This window comes from Protopterus annectens, chromosome 7.part1, assembly GCF_019279795.1.
Source record: "Protopterus annectens isolate FY-2018-M chromosome 7.part1, PAN1.0, whole genome shotgun sequence".
Lineage (NCBI taxonomy): Eukaryota > Metazoa > Chordata > Ceratodontiformes > Protopteridae > Protopterus > Protopterus annectens.
In genome coordinates this window covers 325,287,047-325,309,172 of record NC_056740.1, presented here as the reverse complement: position 1 = coordinate 325,309,172, position 22,126 = coordinate 325,287,047, and the positions used below count along the sequence as shown (strand labels likewise).

At 39.5% G+C, this 22,126-nt stretch overlaps 1 protein-coding gene across 1 annotated transcript in view; it reads right to left on the bottom strand.

Annotated features, from left to right (window-relative positions):
- QARS1 (glutaminyl-tRNA synthetase 1) overlaps positions 1-22,126 on the bottom strand; it is a 1,547,311-nt gene that overhangs the window by 1,383,223 nt on the left and 141,962 nt on the right. The window contains exon 3 of the mRNA XM_044078737.1: positions 18,207-18,316. Coding sequence (XP_043934672.1) covers positions 18,207-18,316 — 110 coding nt within the window. The remainder of the gene's footprint in view (positions 1-18,206; positions 18,317-22,126) is intronic.

Sequence of the window (22,126 nt, the reverse complement as noted above, 5' to 3'; positions counted from 1 at the left end):
AGAATTTTTTCCAGATAAATTCAGACAGTTAGGGGTTTATCAGAATAGATATGGGGTATGCAATGGAACAGGCGGATATTTTTAGTAAGTATAGTGACAATTTGTCAGCAGATGAAGAGCATGGCTTTAGGTTCTGAAGAAGTTTTTTGATATCGGCAGTTGATACAGGTTGAAGAGAAAAAGTATTTTTTGGGGATTGGGGGTGTTTTTCTGGGTGAGGAATAGATGAATCAGAAGCAAGTGTGGAGTTAGGAAGAGATCTGGAGCTAGAAGGCAGTAAATTACTGATGGTGTTGATGAAAAAGGAATTGAACTGGGTGGCTATTTCTGTGGGAGACACGTTAGGATCAGGGTTAGAAGATGATGGGTTACCTGGATGCAAGATGTGGTTGATTGAGGGTTACCTGGATGCAAGATGTGGTTGATTGACTTCCATAAGTCCCTAGGGTTACTACTGTGATTAGAGGTAGATTGTGAGTAGAAGTTTCTTTTATCAGATACTATCATTTTTTTAAGTTTTGTTTCCAAGTTCTTTATATTTTTGTAAGTCTGAAGGATTTTGATTTAGTCCATTTTTTCCATGCTAGACAGATCTCTGACATGGATAGAAGAATGAGTGGTGTTGGTAAGCCAAGGGAAGATTTGAGATTTAACTCTTGTTGTTCAAAGAGGGGCAAGAGTGTTAAGAATATTTAAGAAAGTTGAAATGAAGTGTAGGACAACATCATTAAGAGGCAGTGAAAAGAGTGAAGACAAGTTAATGGAAGACAGGAGGCTATATAAGTATTCTGGGTTGAAGTTGGTCAGTTTACGGAAAATTTTATATTTGAGTACTAGTAGTGTGCGAGGTGTATAGAGAGTTAGACAGTGATTCAGGTTTATGGTATTTGAGATGAGATACTAGTATTCAGTCAATAACTGAGTGCGAGTTTGAGAGTTTATTTAGGTGGGCTGGAGTTGAGATGACCTGTGTGAAGACAAAAGGTTTATACTTTGACAAGGGGAGTCTGTTTTAAAGGGATGCCAATTTATGTTGACGTCCCCTAGGATGGTTGTTTCAGTAGTAATGTTATCTGAAAGCCAGGATAGTATTTGCTCAAGGAGGGAGATATCACCAGGAGTCATACTTTGCATGCAAAATGTATGCCCTACTAATTATCCCTTTTTAGTGGCCTCTGTCCTTGATTTGACTAAAACACACTGGAGCACGCCTTACAGTTAAGATAACTCTTATCCCTTTCTCTTTGCCTACACCTGGATATCAGCCCCTGGTAAAGAAGGCATTCTCTAGGCCTGCAGTTCAAATGTCTGCTTGATGTCATCCCACTCTATATTTCTGTCTCTAGTTATCTGTTGCCAATAGTAGGGCTCTGTTGTCAGCTTTCTCAAGTAAATTCCAGCCCCCCTCTTGCCTGTCTTCTGTACTCCTGCTCGAAGTCATCCCTACTGGCAAAATATCCTGTTGCCATTCTTGTGCTGGCTTACATTTTACAACACTTTATGAATATAACATGCTGTATGGTTGTCATTATTCTTCAAAAGGCTCTACACATCCAAAATTACACACTTTTTTTTTAATCCTCCCTCTTCATCATCAGCCCTTTCCATTTTGAATTATAACCTTCTGCTTGTGGTTTAAGAGTCTTAACTGTACAGCTCTAAAATTTCCCTACAAATCTGGTAATCCTAAACCACCCTATTCTACTGGAAAAACTTAACTCTTGCCTATTCCTCGTCCAGATAAATTCTTTCAACTCTATTATTGTCCACAACCTCTCCTCTGGATAATAAAAATATGCCTGACCTGCATATACCATTAAAGAGACTAAAAACATTTTCACTGCTTGCATCTTACTACAGATATCCATAAACAGGAGCTTCCAGTTTCTCAGTTAGTTTCTGTGTGACCTTTTGTTTATACTCTTCAAACATATTCATAGCTGCCACAATAGAAGCCTTTTTAATCCATACTCCAAAATACTTCATCTTGTTGTGCCCCATAAATATGTATACGGACATAAAATAAAGGCTGTAACTATAAACTGTCTTCACTACATTTTATATCCCAAAAAGACTTTGAGCAGTCTCAAAATGTTCTACAACACTGAGATGTCTTTTTTCTGGATTTATCAGGTACAAAACATCTGCAAATAAAGCCAAGTTTTCTTGATTACTATACCAATTATATTACTGCATTCCTTAGTACCTTACTTTCTTTGCTAATGGCCATAAATATAAAGCAAATAACACAAAGGGAAAGAGTACACCCCTGTCAGGTTCCTCTGCTGAGAGGAAACCTATCAGACAGGAACACTCCCACTTCAAATTCTTACCTCCTATCCTTCACATATGCTCCTAAATTAACCTTATCAGAGATTGTAAATGTTTCAATTGCCCTACTCTTAAAATTCTAGCCAACAACAGGGATATTGTCTAACCTTCTGCTTCCCTCTGGATCATCACTATTCTACTAATGTTGTTAAATGTTTGCCTCTCCTCCACAAAAAAAACACAGGCGTGTTTCTATTAGTTTTTGGCAACAACTTTCCATTTTGTAGCTGATCAATGTTTAAAACCGAAATGGGTCTGAATGAAGCTGAGTCTGATAGGTCATTACTGTCCTTGGGTAATACAGCTATCTTCCAAGATGATGGTGCTTCCCCTCCTTTTAAAATACTGTTGAACAAAATTGTTCAAATCTTCATCACTTTCTTCCTTCCTAACTTCCAAATTTCCAGAGGAATACCATTGTTCCTGCAGACCTTCATGAAGTTTGATTATACATCACCATTTTTATCTCATCTACTCCTAGCTTTACTGTTAGCTGTTCAGCCTAATCTTCCTCTAATCTTGGCATAATTAAGTCTTCCATAAATATTTCCATTTGTGCTCTTTCTTGATTTTCACAAATTATCACAACATTTCAGAAATCTCTTTAAAACATGTAAAGCTGGTTATTTTTCCTGGTATATGCTTAAGTTTGGCAACAATCCTTTGTATTCTCCTATGGATAAATCATCATACTAAAATGTTTATTTTACTCTGGAGTTATCAAAAACACTGCTTAACAGTCTTTCTAAACTCATGCACATTATCCATATACGACCTTATTTTCTCTTTAGCACTTTGCATTTGCGTCTCTTCTTGTTGTGAGATTCCTCTTACCTACAATACTTTAACCACTGCCAGTCCCTTTAACTAATTTCTATTACTTTTTAACCGTACATTTTTCTTTATTTCTACTTTACTTGTATAGTCCATTTTATCTCACTCATTAGCTATAACTTCTATAGAGATTTCTGCCTTTCCTAATAACTCTCAAATGTCCACTAGCCATTCCTTAAATTCCACTTTTTAAACAATAAGGTAGGGGAAATGCCACTATCTCATTTTTAGTCAAAGTAAACTTTACTTTCAAAAAATAAAACAAAAAACCTAAGAACTGTATAACAAAACCAAAGGTACGACTGGTGAGATAGCCAGGAAACCAAAAGAGAAACCAACAGTTTAGCACTTTCATCCACAATTTTAATATGTGAACTTCTTCAGAAACAAATACACATTAAACCCAGTTCCTTAAATACACAACAATACAGCAAATGACATCAAATTCATTATTAATTAGTGTAAAATATATTAAAATAATGTCAAAATAAAATTGAAAAAAATAAACTCAACCAAATAAATCCAATAAAATGAAAACAAATATAAAAATGTTTCCTGTGATAAAAATGTTAAAAGGCAAACTACAAACCTATCTATATGTTAAAAAGCACTTTAAACTGATAAACTCATTCAAGCCAGGGAACCTGTCAGCCCCTAACACAAGTTGCGACAATAATTCCTTACACTCCAAAACATTGTTTAAATCCCCACCATACTCACTAGTGCGAATCTTTTCCAACACTGAGAACTCAAATTTCTTAAAATCCCTACAAACTGTTGCATGTTTGGCCAAAGAATTGAACTCGTCTTTGTTTTTTATGGCTAAATTGTGTTCATAAATTCTCTTTTTCAAAGCCCTTTTAGTTTTACCTACATAATAATGTTCACATGATACACAATTAGCAATGTATACTACATATTCTGAATTGCAATTGTAATAACCTTTAGCCCAGACAGTGTAGTTCAAAAATCTAATAAATACAGAAGTACTATTACTAACAAATCTACACTGTCTGCAATTGTTACATGCATATGTGCCCCTCTTGATGCTGGCAGCTCTAATATTGTCCCGATGTTTATTATGGTCCGCCTCAAGCATAGACTTTAAACTAATTACCCTTTTGTAGGTGAATGTGGGTTTAACCCCCAGGGTGTCAACCAATTCTTTATTGCCCAACACCTCCTTCCAGGTGTTGATAATTATATCTTTAATAAACCACATTTCATTAACAATGGGTAAAGGGAAGGCAATGTTGAAAGTGTTGTAAATATCAGAATTGGTGGAACTAAAACTTATACCAATTTGACCAGACAAAAGAATTGGTTTGGCAATGCCCTTCCTTAACAAAATAACTTCTTGCTCTATATTATCAATCCACTCTGCAGTATAATCTCTATAGAGAAATAAGGATAGTAAAAATCCAATTTCCCTGAAAAATGTGTTGTCATCCGTAGTAAGCCTACTCAAATGAATGATTTGGCCCTTGACAACACCTTTTTTCATATGTGTAGGGTGTAAACTATCCCTATGTAGATACTGGTTAGCAAAAACCTCTTTTCTGTAAATTTGACTACTGAACTTGTTATTAATTTTGTCTACACTAAGCAAGACGTCAAGGAAGGGAACACTGTCACCAAAACCACTCATTTTGAACTCCAAAAACTGTGTGGTCTGATTCAAATCACTTACCAACGCAGAAAATTCCTCTGCAGTACCAGTCCACAAGAAAAGTAAATCATCTATAAATCTAAAGTAGGAAAGTACTTTGGTAAAACTGGAATGGTCAAATTGGTATAAGTTCTAGTTCCACCAATTCTGATATTACAACACTTTCAACATTGCCTTCCCTTTACCCATTGTTAACGAAATGTGGTTTATTATATAATTATCAACAACTGGAAGGTGGTGTTGGGCAAAAAAGAATTGGTTGACACCCTGGGGGTTAAACCCACATTCACCTACAAAAGGGTAATGTCATCCAAGCTAACCCAGCAGTAATATTTGACATTAATTGAAGAACTCTCAGAAAGAGAAACAGGACATTTTGTATTTGGTCTTTGACCCAACAAGAACATCCACTCACCACTTGCCTTTCTGTAAGTAAGTTTCTAGGGCATAGTAACACTTTTAGATTCAGATAGGAATATAGTAAAGTATAGCTTAGAAGTTTTATTTATTTGAGACTGTCCTGCAATGTTGTTTCAAATATTTCCTGTGATTTTGAACTCTGATGTAACTGATTACTTACTGAGTGTTGTCTTGTTTTTTTATTATTTATTATTAAATATAGTTAAACCTATTATTGTGACTGATATCTGAGAGACATATTTAAGCTCTTAAAAGTTCTTGCATAGCTATTTGTTGACACTGTACAGGCCACTCCTAATAGCCTGGCTCTTGGTCAAACTACCTTTTGGATTAATAGTAACATTACACAGTAGGATTGGACACCCTTTGTTTAGGGCCTTAAAGTAGGGGATAAGGAGCTAGGCTGGTGGCAGTGAAAACTACCTTATAGTCTGGGCAGAAGGGGGCATAGCTAGAAAACCTGTGCTAGCCGTTCCCAGGTATGTGTGCGTTTGTGTATAAACCAAATCTCAAAGTGTTGTGTCAGCTACTTGGGCAGGGACACAAAGCACTGGTTGGACAGAGGGTGCTGGAAGTCTCAACTTGGCCACTCAGCTGAGATCTCAACTCTATAGCTGTGTCAGTGGGGAGTCTTATTGGAGATCTGGAGAAAGAAGGACAAACTAGCCCCAGACTGAACTTTGTGTGCTATTAAGGGAAACTGCACTTTACTGTGTGTGTACTTGTCATCCTCCCAGTGTGTACATTCCCCACTGTTGCCAGTGGTGTTGAATTGAGGCTCCCTGATTACTGGGGCATCACAGTTTCCACACCAAGTTATCAGCTCTGAAGTTCTCCCTATAGGCTGTTTCCTGCTCACTGCTGACAAGACTCACAACCATGGTATCATCTGCAAACTTTTAGAGCTGTATTTGGCAGTACAGTTGTGCAGTAAAATGAATAGCAGAGGGTTCAGAGCAGTCTTGAGCTACACCAGTGTTCAAGGTGATACTAATAGAGGTGTTCTTTCCTGCACATAGTGTTTGTGACCTTTTAGTAAGGAAGTCCAGAATCCAACTGCACATTGGAGTGTGAACACCTAGTTGAGTTAGCTCCTCTATGAATTGCTGAGATATGACTTTGTTGAATGGCAAACTGAAATCAATGAACAACATGTTTTCTAGGTGCTCCAAAGATGGATGGAGTGCCACTGAAATACCATCTACTGTGGATCAATCTGGTTTGTACGCAAACTGGAGTGGGTCCAAAGATGACAAAGTCTGGATGTTAAGTGGTCCTTGACCAGCCTCTGACGGCTCTTCATTACTATGGAGATGAGAGTCGCATGGCGGTAGTCGTTGAGGTCCTTTTGTGGAGACTTCTTAAGCAGAGGTATTACGGTGGTGCTCTTTAAGCGCTGGAAAAATGGCCTGTTTCAATAAGGTATTGAATATGTCTGTTTGTACATTTGTCAGTTGCCCAGCACATTCTCTTAGGACCCTTCCCAGAATGTTATCAGGACCAGCCACCTTTCCTGGATTCATCCTCTTCACGGTTCTACGGACATCAGTTGGACTTGGGCTGAGCACTTCATTCTGGCTTGCTGCAGCTTTCATTGGTTTTGTGCTGTTTCCTTCTTCAAACCTGCTGAAATGCATGTGAGCTTGTTCAGGAATTCTGTGCAGTCTTTACACAGAGAAAAAGTGGAGTTATAATCAGTTATGGTCTGAATTCCTTGCCACAGTTGCCTTGAAACCTTTTTGTCAAAGAAGTGGTTTTGGAGTTTGATGGTATACCCTTTTTGCTTCTCTCACACCCTTTTTTAGGTTCGCTCTGGTATCCCTGAGCTCATCCTTGTTTCCCTCCTTAAAGGTAGCATTCCCTACTTTCAGGAGCTCATATACTCTACTTGGGAATCAGGGTTTCTGGTTGGCCCATATGATGATGCACTTGTTGACTGTTACATCATCTACACATATGGATATGTAACCCAGCACAGACTCTGTGTACTCTCTTCCAGGATGGTTTGCCGATTTACAGTGGCTGCCTCTCTGAACATATTCCAATCTGTGCATTCAAAGCAATCCCAGAGTTCTGACCCTGCTCCCTCTGTCCTTACCCTTATTTGCTTTTTGTAGGGCTTTCCTCTGGTTAGCAATGGTTTATACGCTAGAACGTACATGATGGAAATATGGTCTGAGTTGCCCAGGTGTGGATGAGGCACTACCATGAATGTCAGTTTAACACTGGTGTAGACTTTATGCACTGGGTTATCACCCCTGGCTGCAAAATCCACTTGACGGTAATAGTGAAGAAAGACTGATTTTAGTTTGGCCTGGCTGAAGTCTCCTGCTATTATGTGCACATTTTCTGGATTATGATTATGCCAATGTTTGATCTCCCTGTATAGGTAACCAGTGCCTCATTGTATTAGCACTGGGAGGGATGTACACAGCTTTAATGCTTACACTAAATTCCCTTGGCAATTAGAAGGGTCTGCACTTTAGTGACAAACTATGTTTTCAGAGCAGTGGGTGGGGATTATCTGGCAGTTAGTACACCATCTGTTTACACAGGTGCACATTCCTCCTCCACGTGATTTCCCACTCAGAGACTGTATCCCGTCTGCTTCATTTACTTTACTTCATTATCTTGCATTTTTATCTATTATTATTGGTGCATGATCAGAAATATAGCTATTGGATGTTTATCAAAACTTTCAATTAAACAAATGTTCCTGTGAATATATAATTTCCATCTAGTCTAGCCTATTACATCTTGGGAAATAATAGGTAAATTCTGTCAGAGTTCCTACTACTAAATTCACATCCTCCATACCAAATATTTTCATAATATTTTCATAAATTGCTTCAGAAATCTACTCTCTTTTGCTATTTCTCCATACTAAGCCTCCCAGATACATCCTCACTATTGCAAATTAAGTTCCAGTCCCCACCTGTAAATAATATTCCTCGAGGAACGTGGATTTCTCCCAAAATTTTCTTAAGCAATTTTTGGAGGAGTACAAATACATACCAGTATAATCCTCCTCCCCTGCCATTAGCCCCTTACTACCACAAATATACCATTGCTGTCTTTTTTTCCACTTATATCAGTATTGGAGTCCATGTAGCAATTAGTATAGTTACTTCCCTTTTCCTTTGTCCCGGACATGTCACGGAATATCAATCCTGAAATTACTTTTATCAAATTTACTTGCTTAATCTTTTCCTATTGCGTCTCCTGCAGCATTACTATTTGCACTCTGCATTAAATTATTATCATTCAGTTTCAATACGTTCATTTTTCTCTATACCTTTAATGCTATTTATATTTCAAGATATGATAAATAGAGCAACCATCATAGTAAAATGCTACTGTTACCACCTATTACACATTCAAAAAACTCATGCGTATTCCCAACCTTCATATTACATGCACACAGATCTTTTATACTGTTGTTTCGTCTCATCTCCATTTCAACCTACATCATATTTTAAGACTTTGGTTTAATGAAAGCCCTCAAAACAAAAAACTAAATTAATTTTCACCACATCCCAACCCCAATTAACTCAGAACAAATACAAACTACATGCATTTTCAAAAAATGAAGTTTAACCCTCCAGACAGACCTGCTCAAATCAACAGCTGCACCCGCAAACATTATCCAACATAACAGTAAAGTTACCCATGCTAAAGCACATGCTATAGCCTGTGTTCCCACTTATACCGATTGCTGCCTTTTTATCAGTGTTCCCCTTGCAGATGTGAAAAACTTGTATGCTTTCAGAACACATTAACTTTTAGCCATAAGAAGTGCATTATCTTTAAAGACTAAACCGCACAGTTCTATTAAATGTACAAAAGTATTTCGGTTGCTAGGGAAGCTGCTCTTATTCAGTTCCCATAATTTCAAACTATTTTTTCTGAACTACTTGCCACTGTACCTTTAAATTTTGCACTTCCCTCAACAAAGAATGCTCAGAACTCTCAAAATTAATTGCTTACACCTGCAGACAACTCATCTCTCTGGAGAAGTACTCCATAATGAATCTGTCAACTTCATTCAGAACAGAATGTTGAGCTACCCTGAGCTGTATAGGCTTATTGACTTCTACTGAACATTTGTTAATGGAAAAACAAGCCAATACCTTTAGAGTTACAAGAAACTCAGCATTTCTCATGACTTTCATCATTCTGTCTTATTTTAAAGCCTACTTGCTTTAGTAAAGAGCATTAATCCAGACATTCACCCTTGTAAAAATAAAAGAAAATTTCTTAATTCTACAAAGAATATAATCGGTACATGTTTACACCCCACCCCCAGTAGCCCAACATCACAGCATGTTAACATTGAACCTGCTTTTGTCCAGCCTTTCTTCTCGTTGTTACACTCTCATGCCTACATTTCTTACAACTAAAAAAGCACCAGTTTACTTTAATATCTTTAACACAGAACAGTCACTGAAAATACTCCATTTAAAATATACCTGACTACACAATGCACAAAAACTGCTTACATATAGTTTATATCATGAAATGTTTTAGACAAATACGAACAAAAAATGTTTTACTTACAGTTTGTTTCTCCACTATTTAGTGTCCTTCTAAACATACAATCCACCCAAAACTTTAAAGGAAAACTTCACCTTCTCCTACATTTTAACTCCACTATTAGGTTGCTTTTCTACCTACAGAATGATTCCAGGCCTGTGTAGGTACCTGAAATCTGTTTGTACTGAATAAAACTTTCCCTTCCTTTGATACCAAAGTGAGGAAATGAAAGTCCACCCATTTTTTTAAGCTTAACTTCTCACATAAGTTGCAGAGGAATTTGTCTGCACTTACATGACATACCACAGACACAGAACTTTAGTCAGGAGCTCAGGTGCTGTAAATTAGAGAGGTGTGAAACTGTTTTCCATTATCTTTATTGCAAACAGAGAGAGCGCGAGAGAAAGAACTTACACCGATTAACAGTTGCTTCTAATATAGCCATGCCTTTCATAGCAAACCAGAGAAATTAAATCAGTCAATGATTCAACGGCAGTTGTCACCTCTTTTGACAAATTTACACAAGCAGCATCACTGTATTGAAATGCTAAGCTTTAAACTTTGTTTGTTGTACATAATACTACAGTCATCTTAAAATGTAATGTAGTAAAGATGCTAGACATTTAGAGAAAGGTCAGAAAATATTTTTCTTGTAAAGTGTAGGAGGAGGGACTGTCAATTCATCTTGTACTACAAAAAGATACTTCGAACAAAGGCCTGCAATTTAGCAAATGTTTTGCTTGCAGCTGTATAATTCCTTAGTAGACTGCAAAACAAGACCTGAGACCCACACAAATGAGGGCCATTCATGAAATAAAAGAAGCAGTCCTGTTATAGACAGTATATAAGATGACAGTGACTGACACTAATCCCATTACATGTCAATGGAATGGGAATACACCACCATTTCCTCATGTTTAGCATGACACATACAAAGCAAACTTGAAAGAGATTATGGGAAACGGAAAGGCTTGAAGGAAAATAAGATCACACTGATATATCAAGCCCCACTGACCAACATTTTGCAGAAAGCACAGTAAATTTTACAAGCAGCAGTCAGAGTGATTTTGAGGTGTTAAAATAACCCAGAAAACAGAGAGAGTGAAAAAATAGACTTTTGTAGTTCTAAGGTGGAGTTTTCCTTTAAGTCAACCAAAGTCAAGTCTTTTCAGTCACTTTTTTTTTCTTTGCAAAGCCATATTTCACAAATATGATTGATGCTTTACAGTCTCCCATTTATTCACTAATTTCAGTGTTGATCTATCTCCCAACACCAGACTGGTTCAAGTCCAAGTTACTCCTGATTCTTCTAATCAACTCCCATGCGCCTATGTTCAGATGAAGGGTTGGACTGGACCATCCAATGCCTCAATCCCTCAGGGAGAGGCAATGAAGCAAAGTATGGTCCAATGCAGGTGTTTGGCTACTAAAAAAAAACACACACACACAAGAGACAGGAGAAACAGTCACCATCCAGAATTTACTATGCTCCTAGTACTTCGGCATCAAGCCTTCCAGGGAATAATTTCTCATAAAGATAGTGCAAGATTAAAAATAATTCAGAAAGACAATTAATCAATTATTCAATCAGTCAGTGAGTCATGGTAATACATAATGCATGAGAATCAAACAATTGCACTAACTGAAATGTGCTTGAATAGCCAGTGAAACTGAATAATGTTTTTCCAAAACAATTAATATGATAACATTTATAATACACTATTAAAAATATATACATAATGTATGATACTATACATGTAAATCCAGCTCCATATTAAGACCATTGGGCCATAGGTTTACAAAATTAATAATATATCTGCTTTCCATTCCAATGAGAATACGCCCATATTCAACACCCTGTACTGCATAAGGTTTATTTAATACAGTAAAAAACAAACCACTTGTATTGCCACTATAGCACAGCATGGAAATGTTGGGAAACAGGGTTATTCAACCTTGCATTTCTCACATCCCCTAAATGTTCCATGACCCTTCTTATAGGTTCATAGGTTGGTACTGAGCTATCTGCCCGAAGGCATATATATTAGCCCAGCCACGTTGTGCAGTATTCACTGCCCCTTTAGTAGTTCCCTAGACCCTTGTACTAGCAGCTAGTACCCTTGGCCCCTATCTAGTAGTACTGTTGGTGTGAACTTTCTGTTACCCATCCACTCATCAAGGTTCCTCTTGAAGAGTGATAGTGAGGGGCTCTGTCATATGTAGATCGGGACCCTGTTCCATAGTAAGGGAAGTCTCTGCGAAGGGAATCTATCCCTCCAGCATGTTCTATTCATTGTTGTGTTGAGGTTTATATCCCTAGAGCATGTAGCTTGAGTAGATTTGGTTTTGCTAAGATGGAGCATGTTCAACAATTTTGGGTTGGACATGGCTCTGTACATTAGACAGAGATCGCCTCTGAGAAAGCGGTATGCAACAGAGAACAGTCTTAGCTTTTTCAATCGTGCTGCATAGGGCAACTGTTTGAGGCCAGTAATTCTCTTGGTTAGGTACCTCTGTGGTCTCTCCAGCTGCTGGAGATGTCTAGCCAGGTACATTCCAATTGGTGCATTGTACTCAATAATGGGTCTGATGAGGGAAGAGTAGAGGGGCACCATTACATCCTTAGATCTTGATGCGAACCCTTTCATGATCAGATGGGTCACACAGAAGGATTTTCTAACCACTTTGGCAACATGGTTATCAAAGGAAAGCTGGCTATCTACTTGGGTCCTTAGATCACTTATTTCTTCTTCAGATTTCAGGGGATTACCTCCTATGTTGTAGTTTGAGGTATGTTTTTTCCAAAGCGGATTACTATGCATTTTTTTGCATTTAGCTTGAGACCATGGCTTTGACACCATGCATCAGTCTCATTTAGGCCCTTCTGGAGGATCTCCATGTTGGCCGGAGACTCTTATTATAGCACCCAGTTTGCAGTCGTCCGCAAACTTAGTCAGCCACAGCCCTTCCGTGCTTGCCTGTACTTCTGAGAAGTATATGCCAAACAGGAGGAGCCCCAGGACAGAGCCATGAGGCACACCACTCGTTACTGGTCTGGATTCGGACATAGATCCAGCTACTCTTACTTTATGGGATCTGTCTGAGAGCCAGTTTGCGATCCATCTTGTGATGTAAGGGTTTATGCCCAGGCTGGTGAGCTTATCAATAATACCCGAATGGGGAATGGTGTCAAATGCTTTAGCAAGGTCAAGGTAAGCAGTGTGTACCTCCTTTCCCTTATCTATAGCCTGAGTAACTGTCTCAAAGAAATCCACCAGGTTCAGGAGGCATGATCTGCCCTTGACGAAGCCGAACTGTGTGGGGTCCAGCTACTGGAGGTTCCCAATCTCTCCATTTATGAGTTCCATAATGATTCGCTCCATAGCCTTACAGATCAGACTGGTCAGGCTTATTGGCCGGTAGTTCCCAGGGTCAGTTGTGGCAACACCCTTGTGTAGCGGGACCACCATTGCAGTGCGCCATTCTCTGGGCATATATCCTGTGGAGAGGCTGAGACTGAACAGGGTATTGAAATGCGGGGTTAATTCCTTTTGGAGCTCGCTTATGACACAGCCTGGGACACCATCTGGTCCTATGGAGGCAGTGTTTTTAGCTTTAGATAGAGCCTTGTTAACCAACGTAACAGTAATAATTGGACTTACACAATCCCCTGCAATGGTAATAGGCCCTGCAGGTGTAGGGGGGGGGGGTTTGCACTGAACCTGTCAGCCAAGATGTTGGCAATGTCAGAAGGGTCAGTGTATTTTGTTCCATTTTGTACTAGCTCAGAAGAGACCTGAGCGTTGCAATTTAGGTTTTTGACGTAGCCATAGAAAGCCTTAAGGTTATCCTTGGCATCCTTGGCAACTTTCTTTTCAAAATTCGCTTTAGTTGACTTGATGAGGGCCCTCAATTTCTTACTAATGCTGATCAGGGATGATTTTTCTACTTGAGATTTGGCCTTTTTTTGTAGAAGTCTCCTCCTTTTATTGTAAAGTTTGCATATGGCCGGGGTCCACCAGACTGGTTTCTTCTTGCTTGAGGAAGGAGTCTTGGTTTTATTTGGGATAGCATGGTCCATGCAATCCTGAAGATGCATATAGAGTACCTTGGTGTAGGATTCCGCATCCTGGATATCATTATCCTTCTGCAAGGGAATAGTGAAGCTTTCCACTTCGGATGCAAGTAGTTTGAAGTTTGCTTTGGAAAGGTTTCTGACTATGGTTTTTTTGACTGGGGGAGGTGGAGGGGTGAGGATGTCCAGGGTTATCAGTTTGTGGTCGGATCTGACCAAGGAGGGAGTGATAACGGGTGTGGTACAGTGGGCGCCCATATTTGTGATGATTAAATCCAACATGTTGTCCCCTCTAGTGGGGGAACATACTAGTTGTCCAAGGGCATTTGAATTTATAAATTCTATGAATCGCTGAGCATAGGAGTTGGAACATTGGTAGTTCGCCCAGTCTATACCAGGGTAGTTGAAATCACCCAAGATTATGGTGTTGGGTAAGACCTTTATATTTTCCAATGTCTCAAGGAATGCAGAGTGAGCATCTTGGGACATGGTGGGCGATCTATAACCAGCTACGACTTGAAATGTGGTTTTGCCTGCTGATAGTTGCGCATGGATGATCTCTGGGGCATCATGCTGCACTACTAACCTGGAGATACGGGTATCCTTGATGAATATGGATACACCTCCGCCCTTTGTGCTGCGATCCGGTAACTGAGGCCGGAAGGTATGATATGAATTGTAACCTGGCAGTGCTGGGGTGCTCTCTTGAGCCTTGAACCAGGTTTCCATCACTGCACAAACATTGATTTTGTCCATGCTGAGGAGAGCCTCGAGTGTGTGCATTTTGAGGTCGAGACTTCTGGCGTTGAGTAGCATTACCCTTAGTTTTTTCTTTTAACCATTCTTCTGGTTTGGCCAATATACCATCTTATAGGTTGACAATCACATCCAATGGCATAAACTCCACTACTACTACAGTTGTAGGACCCTAAGGCCTTGAACTTTTTTTCCATTCATCAAACTCCCACGAGAGGTTTTTAACTTTATCACACACCTTACATTTCCCACAACTGAAAATATGTGCTGTATTCACATTCTCATCCACTCTATAATTAACCTTAACATTAAGTAGCTCCTTTAGATTATAAAATCTACTGTGCGAGAATATGGCCCTGCCAACGAAGATTTTGCCATCCTCATCATCTTGTTGGATGACAGGCCAAAACCTATACACCAGTGCTTTTAATGTTTCCGAAAAAGAGGAACATTTATTAACAAAAAATACATCATCCTCAAACTTTTTTGGAACCTTTATGCCCATAACCTCCTCTACTGCCCAATGTCCTTGAAGGTATAATCTCGCTTCTGGCCCTCTCTTCAGCCTTGTTCAACAACTGCCTAGAATACCCTCTACTAGCCAACTTAGGTGTAACAATGTTAAACTCTCTATTCAGTGTCATCTTGTCATATACACTGCCCCCAATGTGCTTAAATTCTCCAAAAGGAAGAGAATTAAGTAATTGTTCCGGATGCATGCTATCTGCACTCAAAAAATTGTTAGCTGCTGTCTCCTTATAGAATGGTCTGAAAGACACCAGATTACTCTTATAAACAAAAAAACTCCAAATCTAGGAATTGTATATTCTCTCTTTGAGTTTTATAAGACAATGTGATGCCATACTGTTTTTGGTTAACTTCCAACATAAACTGTTCAAAAAGGCTAAGTTCCCCTCTACATACAAAATCAGATCAATATAACATTTGAAGACTAACACATTCAGTACAAATATGTATTCCTATAAATTTAACGGTCCTCAAAAAAAAACATGAAAATAATAGCATATGATGGGGCGTATTATGCCCCCATAGCTGTACCTGTTTTTTGTAAAAAATAGGACTCTTCAAACATAAAAATATTATGGGTTAGTGCAAAATTCTAGATGCTGTAATAAATAATTAGTTCTAGGACCTTCCCGCCGTAACTTAACTACAGCTTCCAGACCCCAACAATGGGAGAGGTTAGTAAACAAGGATTTAACGTCCACACTTGCCCAAAAATATTCTTTCTTCCATTCCATGCCTCCCATAGCATCAGATAGCTCTCTGCCATTTTTAATATGTGACGGGACACGATTCAGATGTTCCTTTAACTGTGCATCCAGAAAAATCCCTACATTCTGGAGATACCACCTCCATCCCTGACACTATGGGACTGCCAGGAGGATTCAACAAATCTTTATGTCCCTTGGGGGATTGCATAAAATTTAGCCATTTTAGGTTGTTAAATGTGCAATTATTTAACATCCTGTGAAAAAAAAATCTCTCTCCTTTTTCCAACAGATTTAACAATAAATCATTGTAAACATCCAGAACATTCATATGTACTCATTCATAAACTCCAACTTCTTGTAATAGATTTTCCACCATACAATTATATCCAAAGTCTTGACATAATCATCCAATTAAACCCCTTGTCAGCACGTAAAACATAATAGTTCCCATTCAGGCTAAGTAAATGCCTCAATGCTTCCTGTTTATTCTTCTTTAAATTATGAGGATTGTAACTATCAAAAAACTTTTTGTATTCTGCTTGCACTTGCTTGCATAACACTTTTTTAGAATTTATTACTGCTGAAGATGTTCTGGGCAGGTTAACAGAACTAACATATGGGACCCTTAGAATAGTTAATTTTCCATAACCAGTTCTATATGAGAAGCCATCTGTGACATCATCCCTATTACCTTCAAATTCACACTCATCCATAAAATGTCAACTAATTCATTCTCATGCAAAGATAAATCTAGAAGTGGTTCTTCATCAACTGCACTACATACTGCACTATAAACATCATCATCAGTTTTAGCAAAGAATGCTTTCAAATGCAGTTTACGGCAAAAACGACCCACCTCTAACAATATATCAGCCAGATTTGGAAAATATGTAGGTACAAATTTTATCCCCTTCATTAGCAGCCTATACATACTGCTATCAAGTTGTAAATCTGACAAATTAATCACATAAAATTTCATCATGGCTCACCAACACCTCTTGACCCACAATGCTTAAAATTATTCGTGACATACCTGTTAGTTTCATATTCTACATTCAACACAATTGGTACAACCTGACCATCATTAAGCCCAAAATGTCCAATTTCCGAGTCTATACTCGTTTAATTTTTTCCTGTTCTGCCATCTCCGACTACACTTGCTTCTCGCCTGCTGGGGACTCGCATGCTGGGTGGTATTTTGCTGTACTTGTTGGTCACCTCCCTCGCTCAGTTCCTCGAATGAAATGCTTTTTCTGCCATTGATGCTGGTGCTTGCTTCCGTGAACGAGAATGACTATTCTTGCGAACTCTGAGATCTTCCGGCCGTGTTTTTTAAGGTGGACTTGCTTCTCCTTGGTTTCCTTTGCCACTGAAAAATTAGATTTTTATAATCTCGATCATCTCTGTCCAATTTACTACACTTCCCTTCAAGAATCTCAGCTTCTGCTTTGCCTACCCTAGCATGGATTTCCTTCATTTTCTTATTAAACGTACCGGTCATTGTCTCCACCTTAAGTTCATCTTGCAGCTCCAAAATCTAACCCCTTACACAATTGTGGAGACTATCATTCCTTTTGACTAGCATCTTAAGCCACCCTAAAGTGCACTGCAAGGAAATGTTTTTCCACTCTTACAAGTCAGCTGCCGAAAACTCAGAAGCTGGTAGCTTGTCCACCCATTAAACCCCGAGGGGTTAAATTCAAATGGATATACTTCTCCAATAACCGAGGTCATACAACAAAGACACTTCTTTGATAAGCAAACGTTCCAATTTCTCATACCTCGTTGTCAATTGGTCACCCAGTTCCACACAAGACCAAGGGTCAGATAAAGCCAGTTTTTCATCCCTTTCTCTCCACGTTTCAGCACAGGAAAGAAAATTAGACGCTGGGTTGGAATCAAGTATGTCTCGAATATCCAAAGCTCCAACTACCAACATATTACAAAAAAACACTTCACCACCAAGGCAACTTGAAAAATGTTACCAAAAAAAAACCACACACAATAGACTGGAGAAACAGTCACCATCCAGAATTTACTATGCTCCTAGTACTCATTTCCACAGAGACAGCACTCCCACTGTGACACAAGTCACTTGACCCCACCCAGTTGAGGGGTTAAGACTAAAGACTATACACACATTTTCATTGCTCATCGACCAGCAAGGGTTCAAATCATTTCCTATGAAGGCCTCCTGCAGCCAGCTCTCACTAGTGCTGAATAAATCCAGTATGGGAAAATGAATGGGTCTGGTTGTTAGTGGAGGCTTGATTACTGTCATGTACAGTAGCAAAAAAGGTACAGAAAAAAAATCATCTTGCTTTTATGTAGTTTGTCAATTAAATTTACTTACAGCATCTTCAATTTGTTCTGGAGTCACCACAACGTCAATGCCGCAGTGGTTTTCAAAATGTACACGATCAATGGGATCAACAGGATTGCTCTTCACATAATCTAGGGCAGCTGGAAAAAAAATAAGCAAAATTACAACCTAGCACAACAAAAAATCTTAAGCACACCTTGACTTGCTCCGCCGAAAGATCAGAAAAGGTAATAAAGCTCATTATAAGCATTTATTTCCTCACACTGAAAGGAACAAGACAGCAGTCTAACATTAAGCCCCTACAGCTTATCTATTAAGGCACATGACAAATCCTGGAGTACAAACTTTAGTTGGGGAAGAGATTAGCAAATCTCTGGATTACAATGGGCTTTCAAAACTGGTCCATATCCCGATGAAATGCAGCAGGTGCTCGTAATTAAATCTGCCTGGCTAAGCAAAATGTTATTACTTACCATGGTTACATCTTCTTGAACACCATTACAACCAGGACTGCAGCTCTTTGTCAGCTTGGTACATAAAGCTTTCTCAAGCTCAAACTCCTCCCCTTACTCATAATGCTTCTTATTACTCTCCAATTCTCCAGCTCTCCACTGTGCTGTCAAGTAAAACTCAAAAAAAAAAAAAAAAATCAATCTGAATCGCAAATGCAACGAAAATACAGCCACTTCTACTTCCAAAATGTCGGCATATTGAGTAACAGCTTGATTCTAGTGCTCAGAGTTTGAAAACAGAAGCTCAGCAGAGAAGGCCAGTACACCTGTTTACAGGTACATTTCAGTAACTGATTAGCAAGTGTACTGCCTGGATGCCAGGAAAAAAGAAACACAGTGGACTTGGAAAAAATCAGCTACAAAAATTAAGGAAGAAACACTGACTGGGGAAAGTTCTGCAGCTGTTCAGCAAAAAGCAATGCAGCCTAAACTACAGTAACATACAAGACAACTGCATAAAGACCAGATTTAAATAAATGAAACACTGAGGAAGTATATCAACAAAACAACAAAAGGTTGGAAAAAATGGAAGAAGCTTTAAACAAATAGTCAGAGGAGGTGATAAAATTGCAATCATCAGAGGCCGAAATGAAGAAAAGGCTGGCTGACCATGAGACTGCTCAGGAAGAGAAGTTTAAAAATAAATAATAGAATTAGAGGACAGAGAACGTAAGGAAACCTGGAGATTTTCCGCTATACCAGAGATGCTGGAAGGAACAGACTGCATTAATTTTATGAAAACACAAATAAGCAACTGGACTGCTACTGCACAGCAGGAGTTGTTAGTTGAAAGGGCACATTGTATGCTCCAAACCTAGCTATGAGAAAGCAACCTAGACCTTTAATAGTAAAGATGCAATCCTATTAGCAGAAGGAGTTGATATTAACAAATTTGGGGTAGAAAGGACGAAGTTCTAAAAGTGGGATACAGCAGAGTGTTGGTGGAGAAAGATTACTCACTGTACACCATGCAGAAGAGAAGCAAATTTATTCCAATCTTCAGGGAATGTTGAGTTGCAGTTGAGATTTAAACTGCTGCAACCAACTCTTTTGAAAGTATTCTTCGCCAGAGGGACAAATTCATTTTTGATGAACTACAAGCTAAAGAGGAAATACAAAAATTTTTCCAACAAAAAGTGAGCTATAAAACAAAGATTCTGCTTAATGTTCTTCAGGTAAAATACCACTGAGACTATACCTGTGAAACTTTCCCCAATGTTTCAATGGAAAATGTTGCAGCAAACGAAGGGAGCACAAAAGTTGACTTGAAGAATTAAGAGCAAGTTGGAAATGAAACACAGACAGGATATGGGAGATGAAGATAAACAGTGATAAAACCAGTAACTCAATGAGGGATTACAATGCAATAATTATATATGTGAAATATGACAAAGTACAGTTGTGTACACTTACCATAAATGTATATGTTCGAGTGTATTCACTGTTACAGTCATCAGATTTGAGTTATCTGCCTGCAGGTAGTCCTCAGCCGACCTGAATACCAGTGTCTTTGGATTCCTGCATTGGATGTTCTCTCTTCTTCCATGACATCAGGGAGTATAAAACATGCAGCTGACGCCATTACATCAGCTTTTCTTGCCCCAGATGTCAGGTGCCCCCACAATGGGAAGCAATTATATGTTATGGTACACCTCCATCAAAAAGCAAATACACCAGAAAACGTAAATATACAAAACAAGAAGGAAAGGTAGAGCCAAGAGAAGTCAGGGGGATGGAGGGAGGGTAACCAGGACTGCAACAGTGAATACACTCGAACATCTACATTTATGGTGAGTGTACACAACTGTACTATGTTCTTCATGTTTCACTGTTGCAGTCATCACATTTGGGTTGATTCCCAAAGCTAAGGAAGGGAGGATGAAGTTAGAGAGCATTAGGGTCAGCTATTAAACCCTGCAAGACTGCAGTGGCAAAACCAGTTCTGGATTTAGAAAAAATAGGCATGTGGTAATGCTTGGTGAAGGTATGTACAGAACTCCACGTAGCAGCTTCTAGGATATCCCTGGTAGGGACTCCTCTGAGAAAGGCTGCAGAGGTAGATGCAGCCCTGGTTGAATGATCTTATCCCCTGTGGGGTAGATTTTCCATGGTGCTTGTAGCACAAATTAATGCAATTGGCTATCCATTTGGAAATGGTTTGCTTTAAAATGGCCTTCCCCTCTGCCCTTGCAGCAAAGCCAACCAGCAGCTGTTCAGATTTTCTGAGAGGCTTAATCCTGTCCAAATAAAATCTAAGTTGTCTCTGCACATCCAGAGAGTGCAGTATTCGTTCTCCTTTGTTTTGTGGATTAGGGAAGAAAGTAGGCAAATGAATGGACTGATTTAGGGCCACAGTAGACACCACCTTGGGCATAAAGGAAGGACTGGTTCCGAGACAAATCCTGTCTGCATGGAAGATAATGAAGGTTTCCACTGCCATGAGGGCTTGTAATTCACACTCTTCTTGCTGACGTGATGGCTAGAAGGACGGCTGTTTTCCAAGAAAGGAATTTCAACTCTGCTGGCTCAAAGGGAAGGAGAGTTAGCTTTTCCAATACAAAGTTAAGGTCCCAGGCTGGAGTAGGGGCTCGCCTGGGGGTTTGGCCCCTCTAAGGAATTGTTTTAGTAGGGGGTGAGAAGAGGGGTGGCTCAGTATTATAATGTGCTGAAATGGCAGAGGCATGAATTTTAATTGACGAGAAGGAAAGGCCCTTGTGGAGCATGCATGCCTGTTAAGTACTGAAGAATATGAGGTAAGCTGGGCATCGTTGTGCCCATCCCCTGAGTCTGGCTCCAGGAACAGTGTCTTTTCCACTTTTCAGCATAGGATTTTCTAGCACTACGCCTCCTTGCCTCCAGAATGACATCTAGCACCTGCTTACTGAGGGATGCTATTGGAGAGCTCAAGGAACTAGCCAGGCTGCAAGGTTCAGGGTTTGAAGCTGAGGGTGCAGAATCTGGCCTGCCTGCTGGGACAGCAGGGAAGGGGGTCTGAGGCAGGTGCCATGGTTCCAGCAGTGTCATACTGTGCAAGAGGGGGTACCAGTGCTGGCGTGGCCAGTCTGGTGCAATTAGTATTGTCCTTGGCTTGTCCTGTTTGATCTTTAGCAGAACCTTCGAGAGGAGAAGCAGAGGGGGAAAGGCATAAACAGAGAGCCTTTCCCAGGTAAAGGACTGCGCATCCACTTTCCAAGCTTGACTGTGGGGAGTCCTTGTGCAGAATTTGTCCAATTGGTAGTTCTGAGGGGGGGGGGGCAAACAGGTCTAACTCTGGAGTCCCCCATCTGTTCCCTCAAGAGGTTGAATACTTTTTGTTCCAGTTTCCATTCGTGCGGGTCCATGAGATTTATGCTCAAGTCATCTGCCATTGAATTTAGCTTGCCTGGCAGGAACTGAGCTTGTAGGTGCACTTGGTAGCTCAAGGCTGTGTTCCACAGA